At 34.5% G+C, this 25,840-nt stretch overlaps 1 protein-coding gene and 1 long non-coding RNA gene across 2 annotated transcripts in view; one reads left to right on the top strand and one right to left on the bottom strand.

Annotated features, from left to right (window-relative positions):
- Positions 1-25,840, top strand: part of FSTL5 (follistatin like 5) — a 243,965-nt gene that overhangs the window by 92,980 nt on the left and 125,145 nt on the right. The window contains exon 4 of the mRNA XM_050974227.1: positions 24,811-25,007. Within this exon, the coding sequence (XP_050830184.1) occupies positions 24,811-25,007 (197 nt within the window). The remainder of the gene's footprint in view (positions 1-24,810; positions 25,008-25,840) is intronic.
- LOC127059594 (uncharacterized) overlaps positions 1-25,840 on the bottom strand; it is an 876,248-nt gene that overhangs the window by 749,612 nt on the left and 100,796 nt on the right. The window lies entirely within an intron of this gene.

The raw sequence follows: 25,840 nt of genomic DNA, 5'->3' as shown, positions 1-25,840 counted from the left end.
TACACAGACACACATATATATAAATAAATGTAGATAGATGTTTAATAAAAACTTGATAATTAAATGCACACAAAAAGCTATAGGCTTAAACTTCCACATATGAATAATGTTATCTTATATAACCTCTTATAATATGCGTGTTATACAGGCTGTCGTTTTGCTAACAGGTTCAGTGAAATATTTTAAAGGCTTAGATTTTAGCTACTTTTTGGAAATGTTGAGGGGAAAAAGGAAAATTGAAAAGGAAGACCTGCCACTTATTCAAAATGGCTCAGGGCTATTATAAAAGACAGAATCTTAAGTAATTAAGAGCATGCACCTTGTGCCTAAACCATTTAAGGCCAAGAATGGTACCTGTTAAATTTAAATGAAAAAAGGTTTGTTTGCAGTTTTTTTGAACAGTCACATACTTTGCTTTACAGAAGAGTTTTGCCAGTAAATTGTACGCTAGAGTTATATAACACATTAATGTGGACTGAAAACAAAGACCTCTTCCCACCTTCATCCATTTTCTGCAAAATTCAAAGCAAAGGAATTCTTCATTTTCTCAGTTAAAGGCACACCTTCATCATAAATTCAGTCAGAACATGGGTAAAAAATGGTTCTGAAATTTCCCTATACATTTACCTTCATTCTAATTTAAAAGGAAGTTATTCTGAGCAGATAAATTTAAAATTAATTTATAAAATAACATATTTTTATTAACATGGAACAACATTCGTGTGTAACTAGGTGGACAGAAATAAACACTAATGCTATATGCACAATATACATGCAATGTTTGAACTCAGTTATGAAAAATTGGCCAATTATTTCTGATGTTTTCTTGTTTGCACTGTACTCTGGAAGAAAATATTCACCTTGCATGTCACTTTACATCAAAGGCTTCTCACTATGCAGTTCCAGCTGGGCTAATTACCTCTAGCTTTACCATTTCCACTGTTTTGCCAATCTCAATTTTATTGAAAGCTAATCTACTGAAGGCAATGAGAAGAGAGTAATGCATGTATGTCTACGGAATTATTACATGGCCAGCAAGTCCTGCCCACAGTTAGGACTGGAATGCCTCTTAAGTGTTTTTAAATGTGCAAAAAATGAGTCTTTTCTCACTGCTGCAAATATTTGGCTTTGCAAAATGTGGGGGACCCTAAAATTTATATGGTGCATAGCTACTGTGTTTTTGATAGTAATCTTGTTCCAGCAAAACTTAACTCAAAATAGATTGTAGAGGGAAACAGACAATTGATGTATAGCCATTTCACTTCCTTGAGCATGGTGTCAGCATTTATGGAACTAATACAGAACATGTACTTAATCTCCTTTGCATCCTGGTTGTTTTAGACTTTTGGAACTCCTGACACCAGTTAAAAGGAGCAACCACATTTGAATCTCTCTGGAAAGAACACTCTGGGATCCTTCTGCCTGACATAATAAAGTGTTTTGGTATCATATTTCTTAAGATCTGGAAGGTAGAATGGCTGCTCCATCTGTATGACTGCTGTAATTTTCTGATTTAGAGATTATCCGTAATACTTGGAAAGTTTTAAAATTGGATAAAGACTAAAACTAATTTTAAAAACCCCCAAACCAACCTAATTAATTCATGAGTTTAAAAAAAGACATAATTACATTCTAAATATTTTTTAAAGGTTAAATTTTACTAATTAGAGATTAAGCACTAGGAAATGTTCATATATTTGTACACACAACAGTACTTTTCTGTTGCACTTTAACAGCTTCAAGTAATAATAATAGGCTTGTTTGTCCCATTAAGAAGTAGTGTGGGTCCATGGTTTGCTCTAGGAATTCAGCAGTAACACTGGGTCATTACAACCCCACCACTTCCTAGGAACACTGATGCAACATGGATTTGAATCATACTGGTTCACATAAAATGCAGACAACTGCTTACAAAGTGCTAAAATGTCATGGAAGTAAATGAAAACATTCTTTTAAGAAGAAGATTTATGCAACCTCAATGCCCACAGAGTTCTGTCTTAGAAAGAAGCAGATCTCCTGCACAATCAGATATTATTGTGCATTGGCTTGATTTGTCCTTAACTGAAACCTTAGTCCTAAATCTTATAGACTGCTATTCCCCTAGGAGGACATTTCTCTGCCCTCAGCAACAAGGGTATCAAGTCCTTCATATAGAAGCCTTAGCAATTCATGATAACTAGAAATACTTTTTAATCCTCTCGTTTATATTTTTTTAAATAATATTAGCAGGCTTTAAAGTACTGGTAGGTATAGAAGTCAACAGGTGTGACTAGAGGGTTTTGATGCTTACATGATAATAATTAAAGGATTTTTCACTACCTCTACTCTTTAAAAGTTCCAGATGTGTATGCTTTTATTAATTGCTTAACTGAGATTTCCAGCATTATGACATAAATGCCTTTATAAAATTACTGGATATAGAAAAGCAAGTAGGACCTATTCCCATATTTTTATTTCATCTTATGAGGTCAAGTTGCAGATCATGTCCTGGTCTTTTTATAGGTAATAGTGTTGATTGTTTGGATCATCTGTACACCTTTGATATATTGTTTTGCTGCATATAAACACATTTCATATGGATGTTCAAGAGAAGTGGAGAGACAGATCAGGGATTATGGTGTTTTGTTTTTTTTGGTGCTGTCTGATTTGATTACTCATTATATTGCCGTGCATCTGCAGGTGGCAAAATGTGAATACAGGGCACTAACCATTGTGTTCATTTACTTTGCCATTCAGGAAGCACAGATGTTGACTATATCATAACAAGGTGTGTGTTGTTGAAACAGTCCTGCTGTTAGGTCTCCCTGCTCCTACAGTAGTTTGTTGCTTCAATGTGCTGGAGACGTCTTTTGCTGGGAGCTTGTAACTATATTGTCTATTTTTATAATCTGCTTTTAAATTTTTAACTTCTTAAACCAGGAAAAAAAAAAAGGAATTTAAGTTTGCATTGAGTTCTGCATAAGATATTTCTTATTTGAATTTCTAATATTTTACTCTTTGGGATTGTGTTGCCTTGCTGTATGAACAGATGAACCTAATGTACATTTGGAATAACAGGCAAAAAGTACTGTTCTTTCTAGCCCTTGTTTCTTCTTTTATTTGTAGTTTTGTTAATTGCTGCTTGCAACATCCTAGCAAATACTCATGCTAAGTTGCCTAATAAATATTCAACTTGAATGTTCAAATCCTTGATAATGCCAGTTTTTTTACTCATGTGAAGTTATCTACTGAATATAGTTGAATCTCTAAGTCCTTTACAATTTCAGACTCAGCGGTTTAAAGGACTTGGCTTTTGGAGGACAAGCAGAGAATTAAAGCTGAACAATGAAACAAAGGTCAAAGCACTGGCAGAGATTTAAAAAAAAACCCTAAAAAGCATTTAGTAGAACTACCTGTATCTCTAAGGTTTCTATTCATTGAACATTTCCCATCCTTGAGTTTCTAAGAGTTCAGGGCACTTCTGGAGTCCTCAGTGACACTGTTAAACCATGTAGTCATGTTTTCTTAAAGTTAAAAAGGAAAGAAAGAAAAAAACACCTGAAAGATGAGATACTTTGTAACATAAGGCTGAAAAGTAGATTATCAATAGCTCAAGCTCAATTATGGATAATTGTACATGAAATTAAAAGTCTCAACTCTAAGAAATGTTTCAGCCTGTTTAGAACTGAGTAGCCTGGTAAATGGCAATAGTCAGCACTCTTGCTCCTCCTCTATTGGACTGTGCTTGCAATATGAGCTCACAGCTTGAATACAAAGTGGAATTCAAGGTCTACATTTTACCCATCAAAGCCATTCATGGGATTAGTCCAAACTGAGAGAGACTCTCTCTTTTATTCCATGGCTATGCCCTCCCATAAGAACTGCACTTCTTGGGAGCAATGAAACTACCAGGCACTTTAGCACCCCTGAGCACAGCCTGTCAGCCCGAAGCTATACAGTTCACTGCTGTTGTAAGACAAAATGCAAAAGAGAACAAGAATACTGTCAGCACTGTTGGACAGAGAGGCCTCATAATATAATTAACAAGCCATGCAGATACCTGAATAATTTGCATGTGTTAAGCATGCACATGGTTTCTTTCTTCCTAAGACATATTTTTCCTACTTTTACTTAATTTTAAAAGCTGTAAATTTTCCATATGATAAGTAGAAGAAAGTTAAGAACTTTGTGTCCTTTTTCCCATTGCTGATCCTGCAGAGAATTTCAGTTGTTCTGTTTTATGCTAAAGCCTTTAAAGACACTAATCATAGGCATTTTAAGTAGCACAATACAGAATATGAAGTAATTCATAAAAATTGAATTGAATATTGAGAATATTGGACAAATTGAGTTGGTCTTTTCATATGCCAAAGTGATATGCAAAGATCTTGCTGAGTTACCAGTACTGCTATTGGCAGGGTACAATTCATTCCTAAATTTTGCTGAGCATTTACAATGGCACAGTGCATCTGGACCTAATGAAATAAAACAAATCAAAAAATATTTTCTTTGGTTTCAGAGAAAAAAAGTTTTAATCTCTCTGGAAAGCTGCTTCCTATTTGTTTGAAACATGCATCTCTCTCAAACAATTGATAGAATTTTCAGAAAGAAATAGTAGTCCCTAAACACAAAATCACACCTAGGGGTTTTTTTTCCTGTTTCCATATCTGTTGCTTTTAATTTCTCTACAGGTCCATAGTGACATGAATATTAGTCTCTAGCAGTGCAAACATACCTATTGGGGGTTGTTTTGCTTGTTTGTTTGTGGTTTTGTTGGTTTTTTGTTTGTTTTTTATTTCTAATACAATGTCAAGAGGTGACAATCTGTGTTACACCAGATTGTCTATTTTGTAGTTTTACAGTCTTAAGTAATTATGAGATTGATTTCTTGACCATTTCAGCAGGTTACAAAGTATTAAACTGGTATACTTATGGCTGGAAAGAGTCTCTGGGAGCCAGGATTGTCCTGACATTTTGTTGGTAATGGGCGATCAGTCATAATATGTGATCAGACATAAAATCAGTAATATGTGATCAGTCATAAAATCAGTAATATGTGTTCAGTAATATGTGATCAGTCATAAAATCAGTAATATGTAATCAGTAATATGTGATCAGTAATATGTGATCAGTCATAAAATCAAGTTAGCAAAAGTCCGCGAGTTAAGAATTTCTTCCTTCTATGCCACAAAGACGCTCATATTCACCTTTTATTTTTCTTCCCTAGCAATCATCTTGTCCTTGTATTGGTTGAGGAGCTTGCTCAACTACTCCTATGCAGTGCACTTCCCAGTAATGCTGGTGCTTTCAGGAATATACTGATTTTCCCTCTTAAATTTAGTTTACAGGCTGTGGAGTAGCAACTTAATGAGTGGTTGGTGGCTTGTTTGTGTTCTACTTGAGTCTTATCCTTTCCTCTTAGTCAATAAAAGTTTTTTTTCCTTTTTTTCTGTCATCCTGGATTGTGACATTTCCCTGAGTAGCTCACTGTTTGTGTTTTCTGACACTGAAATCTGCTCTGTTGCATTACAACATTCTTCTGGCAGCCTTTTGAATGCTCCATTATGACTTAGCAGTCTCTGAAGATACCTTGTTGGGCAAATTCTAAATGCTTGGTGAATTATTAAACCATGTTCTTCCAAAAATGATGTAATAGTCTTCCAAAATCTATTTTTAGATTTTGGAAGATTATTATAAAATAAAAATCTTCCAAAAATCTTTTTCTATCCAAACAGTCCGTCTTTCTTCCCATAATCCCAAGAGTAGCATAATATTATGAATTGTCCATTACAGTAGGTTTTTGTATTATTAAAAGGATTTTTTTGGGAGAAAGGGGTGGAAATTGTGTTTATTGGGTCATGATTTTGTTGTCAAATCAAAGTCTCTATACTTTTTTGTAATGATTTGGTTTAGCTTTATAAAATCAATAGAAAATTATTAAAGCATTAACTTCTTTAGAGCATGTGATGGTCAAAAGTCAAGCTACAGTTTGATGTCTCTGTCTGACATATATCCCTCCACACATAGAGTTCCAGTAACTGTCTTCTCCACTTCTGCCCAGTTCCAGCGTTGTAACTCTGGAATTATACTTGAGAAATTATTCTGTGAAGCTGGTGTGAAACTGCTTCCATGTAGCCTCTGAAGGACTCATTGCAGAGTAGATTGGACAAGAGGAAAAATGAGCCAGCAGGGATTGACAGAGAGACAGTTTGTCTCAAGACATAATTGTAGACTGGGCACATTGAACTGAACAAATTAACAGAGATTTTTTGCAGTTCTTGTTTTTGTGTAGCTAGTAATCTAGATAGATTAGGCACATAAAGTTTTTTTAGTCATGAGAATTTTATATGAATCGACGTTGGTAACTCCAGTCTTTTGAACTGCAAAATTAAATCCAAAAAAATTTTAAATGGTAAATTATTCAGAGCCTATTTTCCTGAGCTTCAAAGATTGCTGTGATACTCGAAATAAAATAATACCAGTGCTGGGAAAAGCTTAAAAAGGAAAGAGCTCATGTCCTTTAGAAATTAGACTGGGAAGGAAGAGTTTTAGGGATTTTGATTCTGTGTTAACTTTTTGGGTGTGATCTTCGATACAGTTCAGAAGTTAATAGGTATCCAGTAACAAATAGAGGGAAAATTCATTAGAGCACTTAACTTTATTATTTTCTGAGATACCAGGAGAATAGCTGCAACTGTCATTTTAACAATTATATAATCTAGTCAAGGAATTTGATGATAATATTCAGATAATTGGTGTACTGAATATTCCTAATCTTCATGAGGATGAAAACTTTCCTTGAGTATACTTTTCTTAATTAGCATGGGTGAAAACTTTAAGCACTCTATGTATATAGAATGTGCAGCACTTCTGGAGTACAAAACCACTTACCTACTTCATGTGGAGCACCCCTGAAGACTCAGCTTCCAAACACCCACCTAGACCTACAGTTTGCTATTTGAAAGAGAAGTGGCAGTTGTAAAAAACCATGGCAAGCAGTCAGAGTGAGGAATCTTTTTAGCAAAGCTGGTGTCGGTACAAAGACTAAAGACCTGAATTACCAATGTGAGAGAGGCAGACAAAACAGACCAAGGCAGGGTTGTCCCTTCTTCATAACAGCATGTGCATGTAGCTCCTTCAAGCAGCTGAAGTAGAAGAATCTACAGTTTCTTTTCCATCCATGTGAGTTTTTGAACTAATCCACCTACTCTCATCCTGAATTTCAAGTCAAAGAATTGATTTATGATGAGATTGCATATACAAAGTGGTTTTTTAAGACATACTGTGGAAATCATTGTTTTTCTAATGTAAAGATTGAGGTGAGGAGGAATATGTTACTTAGAATTAGAGGAAGAATACAAAATAGAAGAGAGAAGCAAAGAAAATGGGAAAAAAATGAAAATATATTATCAGGAGGTTTGGAAGTCCTAAAGATAGTTCAAAGGACATTGCTGTGCATGTAGAAATATTTCTTGAGTACTTTTAATGAGGACTCAGTGCAAGATAAATTACTTTTTCCTATAAATACTGTCTTTTTTTTCTTGAAAAAGCTACACCCTGTAGTTGTTACTATCAGAGATTCAATGAAAACTGTTCTTTGTATTGATTTTTTTTCAATTTATTAATTCAATTAACTTTAATTGGGAGTTATAAGGAACTTCAGCTGATTGATACCTTTTTTTGCTAGCATGAAATAGTTAGAAAGCATGGTTTCAAAAAACTCATATCACTGGTTTATATTAAAAATGGAAGTGTTTTAATACTTATATATTTGTTGCATGGTACTTATGTCTTTTGGTCTACCTTGAAAAAAGACAAAATAAAGGGGTAATTCATCTTGCATTTGGTACTTTCAGAGCTCTATCTTATGGATGGAAGCTACATTTTACGTTTCATCTTGTTTGGACTAATCACAATACAAATAATTGTCATATTTTATAATAGTGTATCATAGGAGGACTTCTTAAAATGCAAATATTCAAATGAGAAAAGTGATCTATTTTGATTATTACCATGAAAAGTCATTAGAATGCCAACACTCCTTTCAAAGGATGAGTTAGTTGCAGTCAGTATGAATGTTCCCTGAAAATATATTTTTTGTATGGAGCAAAATTCAGGCTGCCATCCCCCACACACTTCTTTAAAAACTCAATTAAAGTTCATTAAGTCCAATTAAGCATTAAATATTTCAGCTGCCTCACTTCCCACTTTCTTAATTTTTAAATCTTTCAAGCCCATAGTAAATACAAAATAAAAGGTATAGACTTGTTTTTAGCTGTACTTGAAAGTCAGCAGAAAAGTCAAAATTTTTGAGTTAAATTATTTAGACTTCAAATATGTGGAAATTCAATTAGACTTGAGATAAGGAATATGTATCTTTGTATCATGTTAGTGAGATTTCGTTTTTGGTGTACTAGCTGCATTTTTCACAAACCAGTTCTACATACATTTTCTAAGAATATAGCTCTCACTGTGGGCTAAGAAAAAGACGTGAAGACAGCTTTGTAATCTACCAGCAGTAAGCATATGTGACAACTTATTGACTTCACTAATTGTGTTTTACCCATGGAACCATTAAGGATTGAAAGTAGTTCCATAAACTGGTTCTTTGTTTGGTTGGCTAAGTCTGTAGGAGTTTGTCTTCTGCCAAAGCAATAATTTCTGTGTGTGTGTGTATGTATGTGTGTTTGTATTATAATATTTTAGTGTAATAAATCAAAAGTAGAGTTATATTTTTTTCTCAATTAATTGCCTTTTCATGAAATTATTGCACTCCTCTTGGATTTGTAGACTCAATATGTAAAGCAAAATTACTACTGTTTTCAACAGAGCAGCAATAACAGTGACTGGACTGGAAGAAACTTGTTTTTGATAAATGTGTGGTGGCTTATTTCCCTCAATTTACCAGGGTGTGTAGCCATTCAAGCTCTTCAAGTACCTTTGTTGCATTACTAAAGACGACTGTTTCTGAGCACACCTTGTGCCTGTAGTCAGGGTTGACTACTTTCTAAATTGCATGCTAATCTTCAGAATGTGCTCATCTACCAGCAAATCATGCAATGCCTTAACTGTCTTTTAAATTTCTGAGTAGGCTTGGGTAGGTTTGATAATATATAATAATATCTGCATAAGTACTTTAAGGAACAAGTAAAATTTGGGAACAGTATTGCAAGTTTTGGAAATTTACCAGAAATTATATTGCGTGATGAGGTAACAATACTTAGAGGTCGCTTAAGGTTGGTTTTGCAATTTCTCTCAAGGCTGATAAAGACTAGCTTCACCTAAAGCCTATAACATGAAAATCCATTAACATTTCAGAATTGCAACTAATATTACTATCTAGATGGAGCTGAAATACCCCAGTAATTACAATTTTAACTGTTTGCATAGAGGGTTTTTCAGTAAGACAGCAGATTTCAAATAGATTACACAAATATCTAGGTTACTGTTCTGGAGGAAAGGAAAAACAAGCACTAAACCAGTGGCCCAAACCATCATCTTAACCTGTTTCCAGTGTGCTTTTAAAAATTAAATGGGTCATAAGAAACATATTAAAATACAAATTACATTAAAATATGCCTGTAGGTTAGACAGTATTCTGTCTTGATAGAAGATATTTTTATTTGTTTTATTTTTTCACCAGAAATATAGATTAACCATCTGATTAGTTTCTGTAATTACAAAATAAAATAGAAGAGTTCCTTTTTTTAACTCAAGAAACATAAACATTTAATGGGGAATTATAAATAAATGATTGTCTTTTTTATGTATAATTTCTGAGGCTTCCAAGCTTGTATCTTAATATTATATTAGGTTATCAAGACCTTTGTGAATGAGTAAAAAAATGTAGTTATTATTAAAATATTTTATAGAATCTACTTAAATTTATTTTGAGTTTATAAATATTCTTTATTTTTGCAGAGATATTATTTTCTTTCCAGATATAATTTTTATCCAAGAAGAAACCAATTTTCTGCATAATAATAAATTATTATGAATACAAAAAAACCAAACTGTGTTCTAAAATTTCAGTCCTAGTGTTTTTAGACCCAGAGCTGTGAGATTTTACATGGGCATGGAAAAGATGCTCTTCAGAGGAGGACCTGGGAATCCTGGTGGACACTGAGCTGTCCATGAGCCAGCAGTGTCCTTGTGGCCAAGAGGCCAACGGTGTCCTGGGGTGCATTAGGAAGAACATTCCAGCTGATCCAGAGAGGTGATCCTGCCCCTCTGCTCAGCCCTGGTGAGGCCACATCTGGAGTGCTGTGTCAAATTCTGGGCTCCTCAGGACAATAGAGACATGGAGCTCCAGGAGCACGTTTGGTGGAGGGCAGCCAGGATGATTGAGAGGTTGGAGCATCTCTTATGAGGACAGGGTGAGGGAGCTGGGCCTGTTCGGTCTCAAGGTGAGACAACAGAGAGGGGACCTCATCAATGTCTGTCAGTATCTGAAGGGAGGGTCTTAGAGGATGTTTCCAGGCTCTGCTCAGTGGTGCAGAGCAATGGAACAAAAGGCAATGGGCAGGAACTGATGCACAGGAAGAACTTTACTGTGCAGTGATTGAGCACTCAAGCAGGTTGCCCAGAGAGGGTGTTGAGTCTCCCTCACTGGAGATATTCAAGAACTGTCTGTGCCTTGTGCTCTGGGATGACTCTGCTTGATCAGGGAGGTTGGCCCAGATGTGACCCCCTGTGGTCCCTTCCAACCTTTCCCATTCTGTGACCCTGTGAAGCAAATGTCTTATTCCTTGACCTAGTGTTCCCAAGCACATGACTTTTGGAATAAGCAATGTTCAGCTGTAAAAAGGAAAGTGTTTATTTTAACAGTGAACAGAATGCTCCTAATTTAATGCAGGAGTAACCTCTTGTCCACAGCAAGAGGCTGAATTTGCTTTTTTTGTAATTTACATGAGTTTTACCTAAGCAAAATCCTTCAGCCATCTGTCACTAGTCAATAAATCCTTTTTTAATTTCCATTAATTCTTGTTAGAAAGATTGAAGAAATCCACCCATCTGTTTGATAGAAACATTATATCCACAGGGAAAGCACATTGAGAATTTTATCACTCTTTGCTTTGGGGTGGGGGAAGATTATCTAGAGCAACTGCAGTAATGTGCAGGAATGTAATATGCAGTTCTTAGATAAACCTTGCATATTAATTCATTGAGTAAATGAGGAATGAAATATTCTGATAGTCAGGAATTCAGTGCCAATACAAGAGTGCAAGGACTCATTTGCTTTTAATGTAGTTAATCCTACTGTAGTGAGTAAACCAACTCATTTAACAAGTCAGAAACAATCAAGGAAAATTGAGTGGTAGAGAAATAGAAATGGGTAATGGAAAGAGGTAAGTGATCATAGTCTGTGAATTTGCCTTTGGAATATAAGTTCTTCTGAACAGATAGCATTTATATTTGCTGAGCATGACATTTTTAGCATTGAACGAATCCCAATCTAAATAAATTGGACCTGATTTTCATGTCAGATGGCAAAAGGACAATAACAGAAACCACATCTGTTTAGAGAGCTGCTCTCTGAACAGCCCATTTTTGTTGCTGACCAAATACTTCCGTTCTGACAAAATATTTTTCTTCGTATCTGACAATGTCTAATGCACACCAATAAATGGTTATATGACCTATGTCTGGTGAAATTCTACTTAGAGGACTACCTTTGACAAAAAAAAGTCCCCATCAGTATTGCATGATGAGAAATAGCTTTGAAGGAAAATATTTACTATAGATTGTGCTCCAGAAGGTCATACCATGGCAGCATGCCTTGATGATGAGATAGAAGAACACTCAAATAACTGGCTAAATATATATCCACTTGTGAATACTAAACTGGGAAAATTTTCTGCTGAGCAGAGTTTCTGTACGTTCTTCAACTCTTTTGCTGAGATATGCAACATAAAATTACTTTATGCTCAGATTTGAGTTCAGATTCCTATATCTGACCCTTTGCAAGGAGATTGGTTGGCAAAGTGACAATGGGAAGTGATAGTGATTTGTGCAGCATGAATTGCAGTGTATACTTATTTTTAATGTATATGTTGAAATGGTGTATTTCAGAAATGTTTGTTACAGGTATGTGCTTTAGCTTCAGCAGTATCTATTTAGGGTGTTCTTTTCTCATGCATGGATAAAGAAGTTGGTGTGTCCACTCCCATCCTTAATTTTGTCTTTCTGTCCTGATTTAAAATATTAATTTACTAAAAAGTTTAGTGGTTGTTGGTGTTTTTTTTTTTTTAATCAGACCTACTTAGTTTTGAAATTATTTGTCCTTATCATGGTGATTTATTTTTTTTTTTTACATGTCTGGTCTCTTTTTCCCCTTGGGGAAAAATGGAATGGTAAATTTGGTAACCTGCTTGTGACCTTCACAGGTCAGGAATTGCTTGGTCTGCTGTTCATAATAAACCTGGCACGTGTGGACTTTCAAATTTATTCTGCTAAGGCTTTTTTTATCCACCTTTTTCTTAGTGCCTTAGAACTGTCTGATGGTAACCTAGAAGATTATACCCAATTAAGGTATAGACTGGTTTCTCAGTTTATAGCCAAAAAGTCTGCTCTCAGCCCCTGAAATGCACCTGAGCTCATGCCTTGTAATTAAGAAGTTTCCTCTGTGAAAGCCAAGGGTGTTGATGTGAGCCAACAAATGGGTAAGCCTGTAGGAGCAGAGGTGTCAGTGTCATGCCAGGACTGTGCCCCACTGCCTGGTAAGGAACCTGACTTGGTGAGGCTGTCTCACTTTTTTGCAGCATGTTTTTAGTCTCAGGCCTTTCACACTGAAATATTTTCCAGTTCCTCTGCTTCAAATTCTTGTTGCCCTCTGGCACCTGTTCAGGATCTGAGACTGAGCCTGTGAAGATGCCTCAGGGATGCCTCTGAAGCCTGGGCACTCATTCAGGCCTAGGAAGGCTGTCCCCACCTTCTTTAAGGTCAGATCAGCTTTGTTTTTAGCAGTGCAGCTGAGAATAGAGTGTAATTCACTTCACTGACACACACTAACTTACTGAATTAGGGTAAAATGCTCTCTTCTTGATGAGATAATTTCTGTTACTTAGGATACTTTGGATTTTGGGTACACACCTCTTGTCTCTCTTAATCCATAGTATATTCAAATAGAAAGCATTCTTCAAGGGGGTTGAAAAAAGTTATCTAGATTATTCTTAGACTTGAAAGGCCCTTCCAGAAGAAGCCTCTGCACATTTACATAGAAAATTAAGCAGTGAATTTGGTGTAGGTGATAGGTTCATATTAAATAATAAATTCCTCCTTCATGTGTGTGTCTTCTCAAATTACTCTTACTTTTTTCAGAAGGACTTGTGATGCTGTGAAGCTGGCCATGTATTGGGTATTTCATCTCAAATGCAGTCCCCAAATTCTTGACCATTTGTCTTGGTGGATTTTTGAAGAACAACAGATGTTTTTAAACCTCTTACAAGTCAGAAAGGATGAAACTGCTTTGAAGTTTTACAACATACTTCAGCTGACCTACAAATATAACTAGATAATCCCTTTCTGGGAGATAGTTATTGTGATTTCTTGCAGTTTCTGTTTACTCTCACACAGTGGTGTATCCCTGCTGAATTAGCTATCATTAACAGCTTTTAATGAAGGTTGTTATTCCCAGGTGGGACTCAAAGTGAGTCAGGGCATTTCTTAAAGTCACTAAAGTTTTGAATTGACAAACAGTTTCAGTTCCTTAGAGTTTGAAAGAATCAGTATTTTAACAAAAAGGAAGCTCTTAAAGAGCTGCATGTCATGTGCCCTTGCTTTCTAGCCTTTTCCTACTTATTCCAGTGTTATGTGTGGTATATGCACAAGTGGCCATGCTGCAATTTACATGCTGATATATTGTCCAATTCCTTACAAGGCTGAAAATATTTCTTAACCCTTAGCCTTTGCAAAGGATAAATGCACATGTTCACATTGCATTTCAGAGAATTTTGGTTACTGGTAATTAAATTTGGTTCATATTTACTGTCTGTTTGGTACTTCAAAAATATATTTTCAGTATCTGTGAGACGATCTTGACTACCTTTCCTTACAACAGAATGGGTGATGTTGGAAGGCAAAATAAGGTTATTCATTTATAAAGATGATAATCTGTATCTAAATGCTGTTCATTTTATTTCCTGCCTATACATAGAGTGTATTAATTATTTCTGAGAAGTATAGAGGTGAGTATGTTTGGATTCATGTTTTCCCTTAAAGCAAAACAGAATCCAGAAACAGCCCCTTGTTAACCCAGATCCAAAGATATCTGTATTTACAATTCTAAAAAAAGGAGGACAGCACTAGTGCCAATTACTTTTAACATCTCAGTATTTATCCAGTTTAAGAGTTATTTTTTAATTTGTAAATGTTTATTCTCACCACTTCCCCTTTATTATATAGGGAATGTAGAAAAAGAAGACAAATAAAGATTGAGTTTCATTCTCACGTTATTTGCAGAGTAAGTCTTTCTGGGAAAGCCTACTTTTTGAGCTACTGGAATGTCTTGTAAACATAATTACTCTTACTATTTAATCCCACTCTTTTCTCAGAACAGGAATAATAATAATAATAGTAGTATTAGCCCTAGTAGTGATAATAATAACAGCAGCAATAACATTCCTTGCCTCTATTACATGAATGTTGTGCTACCCCTTGGTTGTAAAAGATAGAATTCAGACTCCAAGTCAGATGACAGACTAAATTCGGGTTACTTGTTACTGGTAGGAAAATCTAAAAACTACCTAGCTTGAAAATAATCTTAGAATTAGGATAATATGAAGCCCCTTTTAATCTTTTTCTCCCTCTTCTTCCCTTTTCAATTGAGGTCTAGAGGTAAATTTAGGTTAAACCCGCATAAATTTACAAATCCGTAAAATAAGATTTTCATCCATTAACACAGTGTGGTATTATCACAGTACAATCTTCTTTTCAGTGTACTGCTTTTTCTAAAGACTTCAGTCTACAAATCAGTTTTGTATTCCTATGGATACAAGAACTAAAAGACTTCGAGACTAATAGTAATTAATACATGCTTTTTATTTCTAGACAGGGATTTTTGAATGTTTGTGTTGTGTCTTATTAGTTACAATGAGAAAAGTCTGGTACTAGTATGTGGAATTCAGTCAGGCTGAATCACTAGAGATGTTGTCACCACTTTTCTGTGCATATAAATATGTTTTTACACAGTATGCATTCTCCATGAATTTTTTGTACGTTACTTTTCTACTAGAACGAGTCTACAAAACTAGAATATAGTTTGAAAAAATCCATTGAGTAATCTGATAGTAGCAGTATAATTGTATTTGTGCATTTTGTGTCATGTATGGAAAGGGAATGTCTTTTTTCAAAATAATAATTTCTTTACCATGGTGTTGTTCAATATAAGAAAATAAAATTGAGCGAATTTTATCTAAATCAAATCTGTTCCTGCTATTTCAAGCAACCAGCTAAGATGAAATTTATAGATCAAGTTTGTTTCTAGAGTTTCTTAAATGAGTTTGTGGATTTAATATCTATTTAGTACAAAAATAAGAACTGAGGATACTTGTTTATAGCTCCAATTATTTCTATAAAACAGCTAGTACTTTATTACACTGTTCCCACTGTGTTCCTGTTTTTCTGAAACAACAAAAATATAACAGCAGCTAAACTTGTTCTGCAATGGTATCTTAAGCAGTACTATGCAGATATGATTTTCCCATGCTTAACAGGGTAATTTACACCTTTAAAACATTAAATGGTTTAAACAGCTTATCTTTTATCTTATTTGCATTTGTACCTGGATGTTGCTTTGTTATCATTAGTACACATAAGTATACATATTTATGTACACACTCTTTCCCAACGTATTTTCTCTGAAACTGTAATAACAATATCACATCTCAGGTGGTTACTTTTCATTTGCATTTAATATTTAATGTATCTACTCTTATTTGTTAACCTTTTTGACATTGGCACCTGTTGTTTGGCTATCTGAACATTGAAACAAATGTGTTTTCACAGTAGATTTGTGCATGAAGTTTTTGTGTTGTCCACACCTCGTCTTGCATTACTTTCCTCCTGTTGTAGTTCTGTTAACCAGCTCTGCTGCTACCCCCTTGTAACAGGTGTAACTCAAATATCGCATTTGAAACTGGAACTGATTTTATTCTAGAATAATGTAATCATACGTTCAGGTAAGGTATTTTGAAAATTAGTTTTTCCATTCTATTTAGGAAGAATCTGAATGCAATGATTTCTTTAATAGTTTTGAGGAAAACGTGGCCCTTTTCAGTATTTTTTTTTCACAGTTAGGGGTCTTTTCAGCATGCAGGTGTTAGTTTAATTCAGTCACTGAAAGATTCTCTGCTCTTGGCATTTGCTCTCATGGCTCCTTCCCCATAAACCAGCTGAACCTGTATGGCTTCAAGACTGTGCAGAAACTTTATAAAATTTGTGATGGTGAACAGCATTTTAGTATGGTGTGAGGTGAGAATCCCCCTAAAGAGAAATACCCCAAAAACACAGCCTATAATGTTCTTTCTCATTCAGAATTTGTTTTTACAGACTGGAAGCCTATTTACTTCGAAGTCAAAGTTTAAAAAGAGGAAAATACAAACAGCAGATGTGGGTGTAACACTTGGACAAACAGACAAGAATTGCATCCCTTTTGCAGGTCACAAATTTTGAAACCTTACACGACCTCCTTTCATTTATCTGTGAAGAGGAGACATATAGAATGAAAACTGTCAGTTTACATCATCTCTTGTGAGGGGATAGAGGTCCCCAAAATTGCTCTGTGGCACATACTAGTTGACAGGTTGAAAGTCCATATTTTAAAGTGTTTGATGGTATCTTATGATCACTGTCATGTTTCCATACGTAAACCAGACCACCTATTTCAGAGATTTTATATCAAATTTATATAAAAATTATAGCTCTATTAAAACATATATTTACAGGAATTCAGGAGTATTCAATACAAATATTGATCTATTTTCTCTAGGTAACCTTTTCTGTGACTGGGAAAGAAAACTGATCAAAACACTGTTTAAGGATGACTGGTCAAACTTTGTGCATAATCTGACAACTTTGCAGGGTTCACACTGAATCTCTAAATAGAAGTCAGGTTGTGTGGGCCTGGCTTTTCTCTTGCATTTATTTACACCACTCTAACTTCAAGTACAAGTCTGAGTAGAAACTCAGACACAAGTGTGTGTGATGCCAAGTTATTGTTAATTTTTGGTTCCATATATATACACACACACACATAAACTAAGTCTCCTTTTCTTATATCAAAAGACTGAATGTAACAACTTCTGCAATTAGCAGCAACACCCTACTGTGCTAAAGATGAAATAAAGGAAGAAGTGGGCATAGGTGATGGTGAAGAAGAAATAGAAATGGAGCAACAGAACTGTCTTCTTTTTCTTTCACCCCCCAAAATTTTAGTAGTGTTTTAGTAAGGCTTAGCCCACTCTTCATAACTTACCTTCATAAACATATTAATACTCCACATTTCTGGGAAGCTTTTGTGAAAAGAAAGATTATGACTTTATATTTCATTTGTTTCAGTAGCTTTCTGTTTCTTTGTTTGTTTTTAATAAGAGAGAGCCCTCTGATACCTGCTTCTCAAGAAGAAGTAGAATTCTGCATAGATTTTTCTGGTGAGGCTTACATTCCATAAGTGTTTTCTTCCTGGATGTGAAATGCTGCTGCTATTTTTTTTTTTTTTTTTTTTTTTTTATTTTTTAAAGTAAGCCCATAGTGTTTTACAGCTTTCATAGATACTTCAAGTCAAAAATTGTTTAAGCCCTGTGGGAGGAAGACTAACAGCAGCAATGGTTACATTAACTCCACTTGAGGGGAAAATAAAATGCTGCATTAAACTTCTGTCTCAACCTTCATTTTTAATAATGCCTTCCTTTGGGACATACTGATTTTATCTTTTTGTCTCTAAAATTTGTTTTGAAGAGGACAAGGAAGCCCAGATTATCTTGTTAATGTTATACATTAATGTTTACTGATGAAACAGAAGGTTAATTCTTTTAAGAAGCATGAAACAAATAGAAAAACTGATCTAAAAGCTTGAGCTGGATACAAGAAAAAAAAAAAAACAACCTTCATTTGTAAAATGCACTCATTTTCATTTCTTCTTCACCATGGCATGATACCTCAAAACAAGCATGAAAGACATGAGAAGTTCTGAGAAGTGATATCACTGTATGAAATCAGTATGGATTTGAGTTGTTTTACCAAGGGTCAATCCTTTTGAAGAAGAGTCCTGCACTTTCCAGTTTTAGACTAGCACTGCTTACAGTGTTTGTGATGCTAACATGCAGTCCACACAACCCCAGCATTCACTGTTTTCTCAGCTGTGGAAAATGATGTTTTGCTCATTACTGCCAACCTGCTAGAGCTTTCAAATGCCAGCTTGAAGGTGAAAGTTGATATGACCTATTTTCTTCCATCCAGAGATCTGTGATATAACAACTACTCTGCATTAACAGCCAGAAGAACGACACAGATCACTACCCCAAAAGCTGATTTCAGTACTTTTTGTAACTGATTTTCAGTTACTTTCTTGGTTAATCTTAATGCAAATTCATTACAGCTTCTGCTGTCTCTTAGCCTAAATGGCATTTCTCTAAGGAAGATCTGAATAGTATATCTGAACTATTGATTGTTTAGGCACAAAGCTGTTTAGACATGTCCCCTGATATGGGTGGGCACCAGACTTGTGCCAATATGTGGAATTAGGTGAAATTATTACTTTTGTCTTTTAGTTTTGAAATATTGCAGTGGTTCAGAACATTTTAACTGGTGGTATCTGAGGAATGGACATCATTATTCCTTATTTACAAAGTATGACTAAGGCTTTGAAAATCTTGATTAATTTCTGTTTTGTATACCAGCTATGGTAATTAATTAGAAGTTTTTTTCAAGGACAATAGCAGATATAACTTTAAACTTTTGTATTTGTGTGCCTGTCTCTGGATAATTGCAGGGTTTATGTGGGAGCTATTTTTATATGTTTATCCTGTAATAATAGAGAACACTGCTGAACATTCTTAAAAAATATTGTAGCTATTTAAACCTATTTGCCCAACAGAATTGAGTAATTGAAGTCCTTAACACCTAAGTATCTTGACTTTGGCAGTGATGCTGAATTTAGATTTAGATAATTGTATTTGTCATTAGAAAGTTTGGATGGATGCTACACAATAAGACATAAAGCAGCACATCTGTTGTGTGTAAACTACCCAGCTCCCCTGCCCCCAAATATAGCCCCAAAACCCAGAAGCCAAACACAGATGCAAAATGTCTTTTCTTTTTTTTTGTTTGTTTCTTTCTTTTTTTTTCCTATGTCTGAACATGTAAAGCTCAGCAGCTGTTGGTCCAAAATTTTCAGGCCTGAAATTTCATGGTTTTTTTTTTAAATGGTAGAAAATTCTTAAATTCTCACTTTTTTTTTTTTTTTTTTTAATAGCTTCTAGAGGGAAAAGCTTTGATGTTAATCCCTGTTTATTTGCTTTGAGTGTAAAGCTTTCCTCTCCACCTGCCTCAAACTCTGGGCCATATGTCAAAATTTAGTTCTATTGTACAGGTCAGATTGTTTCTTTTCTAGGTCCAGAGCTTCAGTGAGGAGACCAAAGAAGGGTCAAAATTTTTCATCTCCAAATTTGGAAGATATGAGTTTTATATTGAAAAATAATGATATCTGACTTGAAGTTTCTTTCAGATAAACCTAAGCAATTTTGGTTGTCTAAAGTGTCCCTTTATTTGTTAGGGCTCCAAGTCAGATTACAACTTTCATGCTTTAACTATAGACAGATGTTGAGAACTTGCTGAATGGATGAAGACCTTCAAGTTTCCCCTTATGTTGTATTTGAAATTGAATTGATATCAGATATCTGCATGTGTATGTGCACAGGAATGTGTGTGTGTGCATAGTTTCTATACGTGTCTATGTATAGATATATATATAGATATATATTATCTTGGATTAATTTCTCATGTTTGCTCCATGCAATATAATTAGTGATTTTAATTTTGCAGTGAATTATTTTGGTTAATTAGATTATTCTGAATATGTTCAGAATGTAGAAGGTTAGAAGTTGCTGCTTATCAGGTCTATTCTGTTTCCTACAATCTGATTTATGTATATATCTGTTTTGGATTACTTAAAACTGCTCATATGAGATATGCTTCACTGAAAAATAGTTGCCATGTCTGAGAGATCTAAAAATATTTTAATTTTAAAAGAATAATGTGGAAACCATTTGTGCTATATAGGTATAGATAAAAATCCATCAGTAGATAGAGATTAAATAGTGCAAAATCACATATAGCTCAGAATCAAATTGCATCTCAGCAGCTGTCTTTTGTAGGGATAAGCATGCTGTGAATATTAGCTTTCTGACACAGGGGTTGTTCCTGCTAAATGGAGTGGCTCAGGCAAAAAAAGGCTAAAGTATTAACCGTGAATGTGGTGAAAGAACTGAGAAATCAAATGGTTTGCTTTGTTGTGTTTTTTCTAAATATGTGCATTCTTTTCTTCTTTGTGTATATTGGTGTTTTTCTAAAAACTACAGAATACAAGAATCTGATTTCTGACTTTGGATATAAGGAGTGTTCCCTAAATTATTATCTTAGTTGATTCTTTAATATTTTTCTGCAGGTATTAAGAATGTGTATATTCCTTTCCCACATTTGCATAAATAATTAGTTAATTTTGTGATACTTTTTTCTCTCACAAATTAAGCATGACAAATTGTCAAACAGAACTTCTTTTTCTGTTATAGGCAGATACCACTATTCAGTGCTGTTCTAGAAGGACAATAGCACTCAAAATCCAACTTTGAGCTGTTTCCTAGGTAACAGAAATACAGCTACAAAACTGTTGCACTGAATAGGAGGAAACAGCAAATATTTCCATTTTTCTACTATTTTTGAGTTTGAATGAATTATAAGTAGTGATATAAGAATATCACCACTTCAGAAAGTGCAAGATATGGAACTCGAGACCCGCACTTAGATTCCATTGTGTTTGTTCTGTCACTTCTAGGTTTCTGCACATCTTCTGTGATTGTTCTGCACAGACAATGTCAGAAAACTTGTGAAATAAATCATAGTAGGGAGGTTTTTTTTACTTAGGGTTTTTGGTTTTTTGTTTTTTGTTTTTTGGGTTTTTTTTTTTTGGTTTGGTTGGTTGGTTTTTTGGACAAAAACTCTTGTGTAGTAGAACTGGCCCTTTCCCTGAATGAAACCAACAGAAAAGGAATTTTTTTTCTTTTTCTGTTATTTCTTTTTCTATTATTAATTTCTAGGATATTTTTCAGAAAATAGCTATTTATTCTTGTAGGAATTTTAGTTCAAAAATGAAATAAAAAATTACTAGAAAACGGAATAAGGTTGGTAAATTATGTACATATTGGTTACCCTTTCATGTATGTAGCTAATTATATAGAATGCAGTAGGCCTTTTTGGAAGCAATATAATTGTAGTGTATTCCCAGTAGATTGTCTTTCTCAATTTTGTTAAGCATAAATTACTTTTCCTCACTATGAAGGTTGACATACTAATCCCCATTTACCATTCGTGTGTCATTGAGACAACTATTTCACAACTAATGCTTACTAAATTAGAACATAAATAAAGCAGCTGAGTTTTTCTCTGTGCTGCTACTCCAGCCTGGGGGAGGCCTCTTGTAAATAGAGCCTCATTTCTCCAATTTAAACATCAGCTTCACACTTCCTCAAATATTGCAGTAAAAGGCAATCATGACAATGAGATAAGAAGCAATTTGTTAATGAAATTGTGCCCTGTGTTCTTTGGAGTCTCTCATTGTTTCCTTGTGATTCTTTTATCTGTCAGTAACATCCATCTGTCATGTTTGTCCTTAAATTGCAGATGTTGGTGTAAAGACTGCTTTCAATTATGTATAAAATGGAAAGGTTTTAATGTAGAAAACTTTGGAGGCCTGGTTTGCCACAGCTTCAGTTAGCTAAGATCATAAACTGACAGTTCATCTCTCACTGCCTTAAAGTGCATTGCTAAAATTCGTAGTAATATTTAGAAGGTTTGTGTTAGATCAAAATATATATTATATTATATAGGACTTCTAACAGATTACTTTGCTTAATTTGTGATTGAAGTTTTTCTACAGGAAGCACCCAAACTTGTGACACTGGCAGTCTCTCAGATTATTTTGTATTAGACAGCATTTATGTCTTATATTAAAAAATGATAGAAAAACTTTTCTCCTCTGGTAAAATGAATAAATAGTTTATAAAAATGCAATATTTAAGTGCTCTTATATGACTATTATAGTACCTACAGAAGTTTGTGCTGTGCAAGGAGAAGTAGAAATGTCATGGAGAAGATGTTTTCTGAATCCTTCTCTCTGAACAGGTGTTGTGACAGAATACATCAGTTCATTTTTCCTTAAGTTTTAGATGTAGAGTTAATGTCTAAAGTACATTAAAATGTCTTTCCTGGACTATGATCAAACTTCCTTTAGAACTTTTCTCCATAAACTCTATTTGGAGTTAAAAGTAGGAAACACAACTAATTATTACAATGTTTTTCATCATGTGATACATAAATTTATTTGTTTTCGCTCTAAATTTGCATGGCTTTAAAATCACGAATGGAAATATTTGTGCAATTTGCACATAAATTGTCCAGAATTTATAATTAAATAATCTTCAATATTCAAATTAATGTTAGCATCATTATTGCCTTTGTTGAGACGAAAACCTCTTTTCAATTCTTGGTCAATCATTAAAGGGAGAGACATGGTTCTGTGCTTGAAGGAAAAACAAAAATCATCAGTGTGAGTTTCTCTTTTAAACTCAGACCTGGAGAAACTTGTCAAAATTGTGACAAATCCATAATTTAACAGATAATATTAAGAAAACTGACTATTTTTCGATGTTCTGTATCTGTAAAAAATAGCTCTTCACAGTTTTAAACTTGCAGAATGAGACTGATCATTTTAGGGGCTAAAGTCTGAATGTGGTGGCTCTGATAGCCATACACTAACAAATAGGATTTGTCTTGTTTTCCCTGCCATCCCTGCATCCCTGCCATGAAGGCAAAATGGTGTTAGCCATCACCTGCAGCCAGACTGTCTTTTCAAAGGCACCACAGCCAGAAAAGTTTTCTAGGGGAGACAAAGATGATGGTACTTGTTTTCTGGCCCAGTCTCTTGGAGTCCACCCAAATGAATTAGAGTATGTTCAAGTTAAGTGCTCTTTTCCCTCCCCACCACCTGGAGCCTGCATCCCTTCAGATGGCGAGGTTTGCTCACTGCAGCTTCAGAATGCCTGAGGAATAAACATGCTTCCCTGCTGAGTATTTCTGCATTAGACCCCTGAAAAGCAGTCACGCAGAACTCAACTCTTACAAATTGTATGGCCTCAATCTTCATGCCCCTGGCAGATGAGGACAAATATGCAAATACTATGCATAGCTTAGGCTGTCAGTTAAATACAGCTTGGGTCTGTCTATTTCTGTTACTTAAATAGCTGTATAACAGTTGCTGGCATTTAGTAAAACCAAAACAAAAGAGGCTAGAGTGGTTTTGATTCCAAAAAACATTTTTTCTTCCATGATTTAACAGATAAATCCTTATCTTCTAGATCTGAGTCTTTCTAGGATAGTGAGAAGCATTTAGGAACTTTTTCCCTCTCTGCCTTTTGTCATGTCTGTGAACATGTTCACAGTATCACCATAACAATGCACATGCCATTAAATATACCAACATAATTAATCCAGTCCCATACATGTAAATTATATGATTCTTAAAAGATCCACTTACAAACAAAACTGCCTACACAGTTTCCATGAGGTAAATAGTTGTTTCTCATAAATCCTTGGAACTTCAGAATAGTGACTAAAAAGAAGATTGCAAATTACCTTTCTTTGCTAATTAGTATATTGCTCTAGCATTGAAGTCACTGCTTGAAGTTAAGTAGTGGCTAACTGCAAATATATGTCTGCAACAAATACATGGTGTTAGGCTGGTACAAATTTGCATGTCTCATCTTATAAAAAGGCCTTTCAAAATCCCAAAATTATCTTATAAAAAACACCAATCAAACTCTTTGAAACTGTTTCTCTATCCAGTTTAAAATATGCAGCAACTGACATAAGAGAACACCAGGCATAGATTATTTGTGGTTTGGTTTAAAAGAAGTACTGGCTGTAATCATTGTATGCAGGACATTTCTGTAACATTTCCCATTTTAGAGAAGACTTGATAATGAAAGGAATAAATCAGATCTTGTCAGAGATATCATTTCTCTTCTTTTGGCAATCCCACCTTTTCTTGTTCAAATAAGCTTGCTATGTCCAATAAATGAAAAGGTGGAGATAGCTTATGAGCACTCAGGGGTAATTTCTGCTTTCTGAAGTCAAATATTATTATGAAATATATAGCATATATTTTCTATCATATTTGCAGGGGTTTTTTGCATACATTGCATTTCTACATTTATATGAAAAGCTTTTCTAAAGGTAAAGCTTTAATAAATCTTCAGATGCACATTTAACAAAAAATAAATTTTAAAAGTACAGGCTTGGAAACTGATAGATGTTTCCAACAGTTTCTATAAAAAGAAAACCTTGTCTAAGAAAATATCTAAAACTGCAATACTTTGCTTTTGTTTTAATTTGAAGTCCAGACAAAGAGAAGTTATGGTTCAAACTATTACAGAATTCATTTCTCATCTCTTAAAAGGACCCTGTTTGTAGCGCTATGTTCTTTTTCATGGTTTGGTTTTGTTTTGTTTACCTTTACACTTAAAGTTCCAAATAGTCTTCTTTTGTGTATTTTCTTTTCAGGGGATAAATGCAAGCCTACTGAATACAGTGAAGTGAAAAATATGTTACTGGATCTACAAAACCGGAGATACATTGCTCAATCAAAAGATAAGTCTGTTGGTGAGAAAATGGCATTAAAGAAACTTCTTACGGATCAAATGTTCAATTATTTTGATTCGGACAACAATGGACTTGTGGATACTAATGAGTTATCTCAGGTAAGGTTTAATTTTTGTTTCTATTAGCACAGTGACCATTCAGATGTCTTTTTCAGGATACGTACAAAGGGAATATAATGTAGAAAATGTGAGTCTCTGAGATGGAAAACTTCCTTTGAGAATTTTTGCATGGCTAAATTATTCAGAATTTTTGTAGTGATTATTTAGAAATTTGACTATAATGCTTTGAAATATACTGCAGTGTGTTAGTGCACTCCAGGCTGCTGTGACCATGAGTTGTTTTATTATCCATGACACAACTATCATCAAGTCCAAGTGTATAGATGTATTGTAGAAGTTGAAAACAATTAAAATAAAGAGGTAAATCACTTCTGTAATACTAAAAAAGTGTTCCTGCTTTATCTTAGTTAGGGCTAGAGAAGTACAGAAGAAATCTTGCCAAGAGAGTTCATGGTGGTCTCTAAATAGCAAATTTTAACTAATAACAGATCTAAACCAGTAATTGCTACTCTGGTAGGCATAGCAGCACTAGCTTTAATCTCCCTAAAAGGATTGATTCTATTAGAAGAGAGGGCAAATGTACCTTGATTTACTAGAGGTCTGTGTTTGAGAAACCTAATCATGGCTAAACTGTATTAATGAGTCTAATACTAGGCAGCTGATTAAAATTTAAAAAAAAAATAGGATTTTTTTAGATGTGAGTGTTGAACATTATTATCCTGTTCATGAATATGGCAGTGTTGCATGGCAGTGTTATGAAATATGCTGGAGTTATCATTTCCATACTGCTAACTTTGAAAATTTTAGTTGCAGTTCCAAGGACCAGACGGTGATTGCAAATATAGGTATCATGTCAGCTACTAATGCACTCT

Source organism: Serinus canaria, chromosome 4, assembly GCF_022539315.1.
Source record: "Serinus canaria isolate serCan28SL12 chromosome 4, serCan2020, whole genome shotgun sequence".
NCBI classification, from domain to species: domain Eukaryota; kingdom Metazoa; phylum Chordata; class Aves; order Passeriformes; family Fringillidae; genus Serinus; species Serinus canaria.
This window is presented reverse-complemented; position numbering and strand designations above follow the sequence as displayed.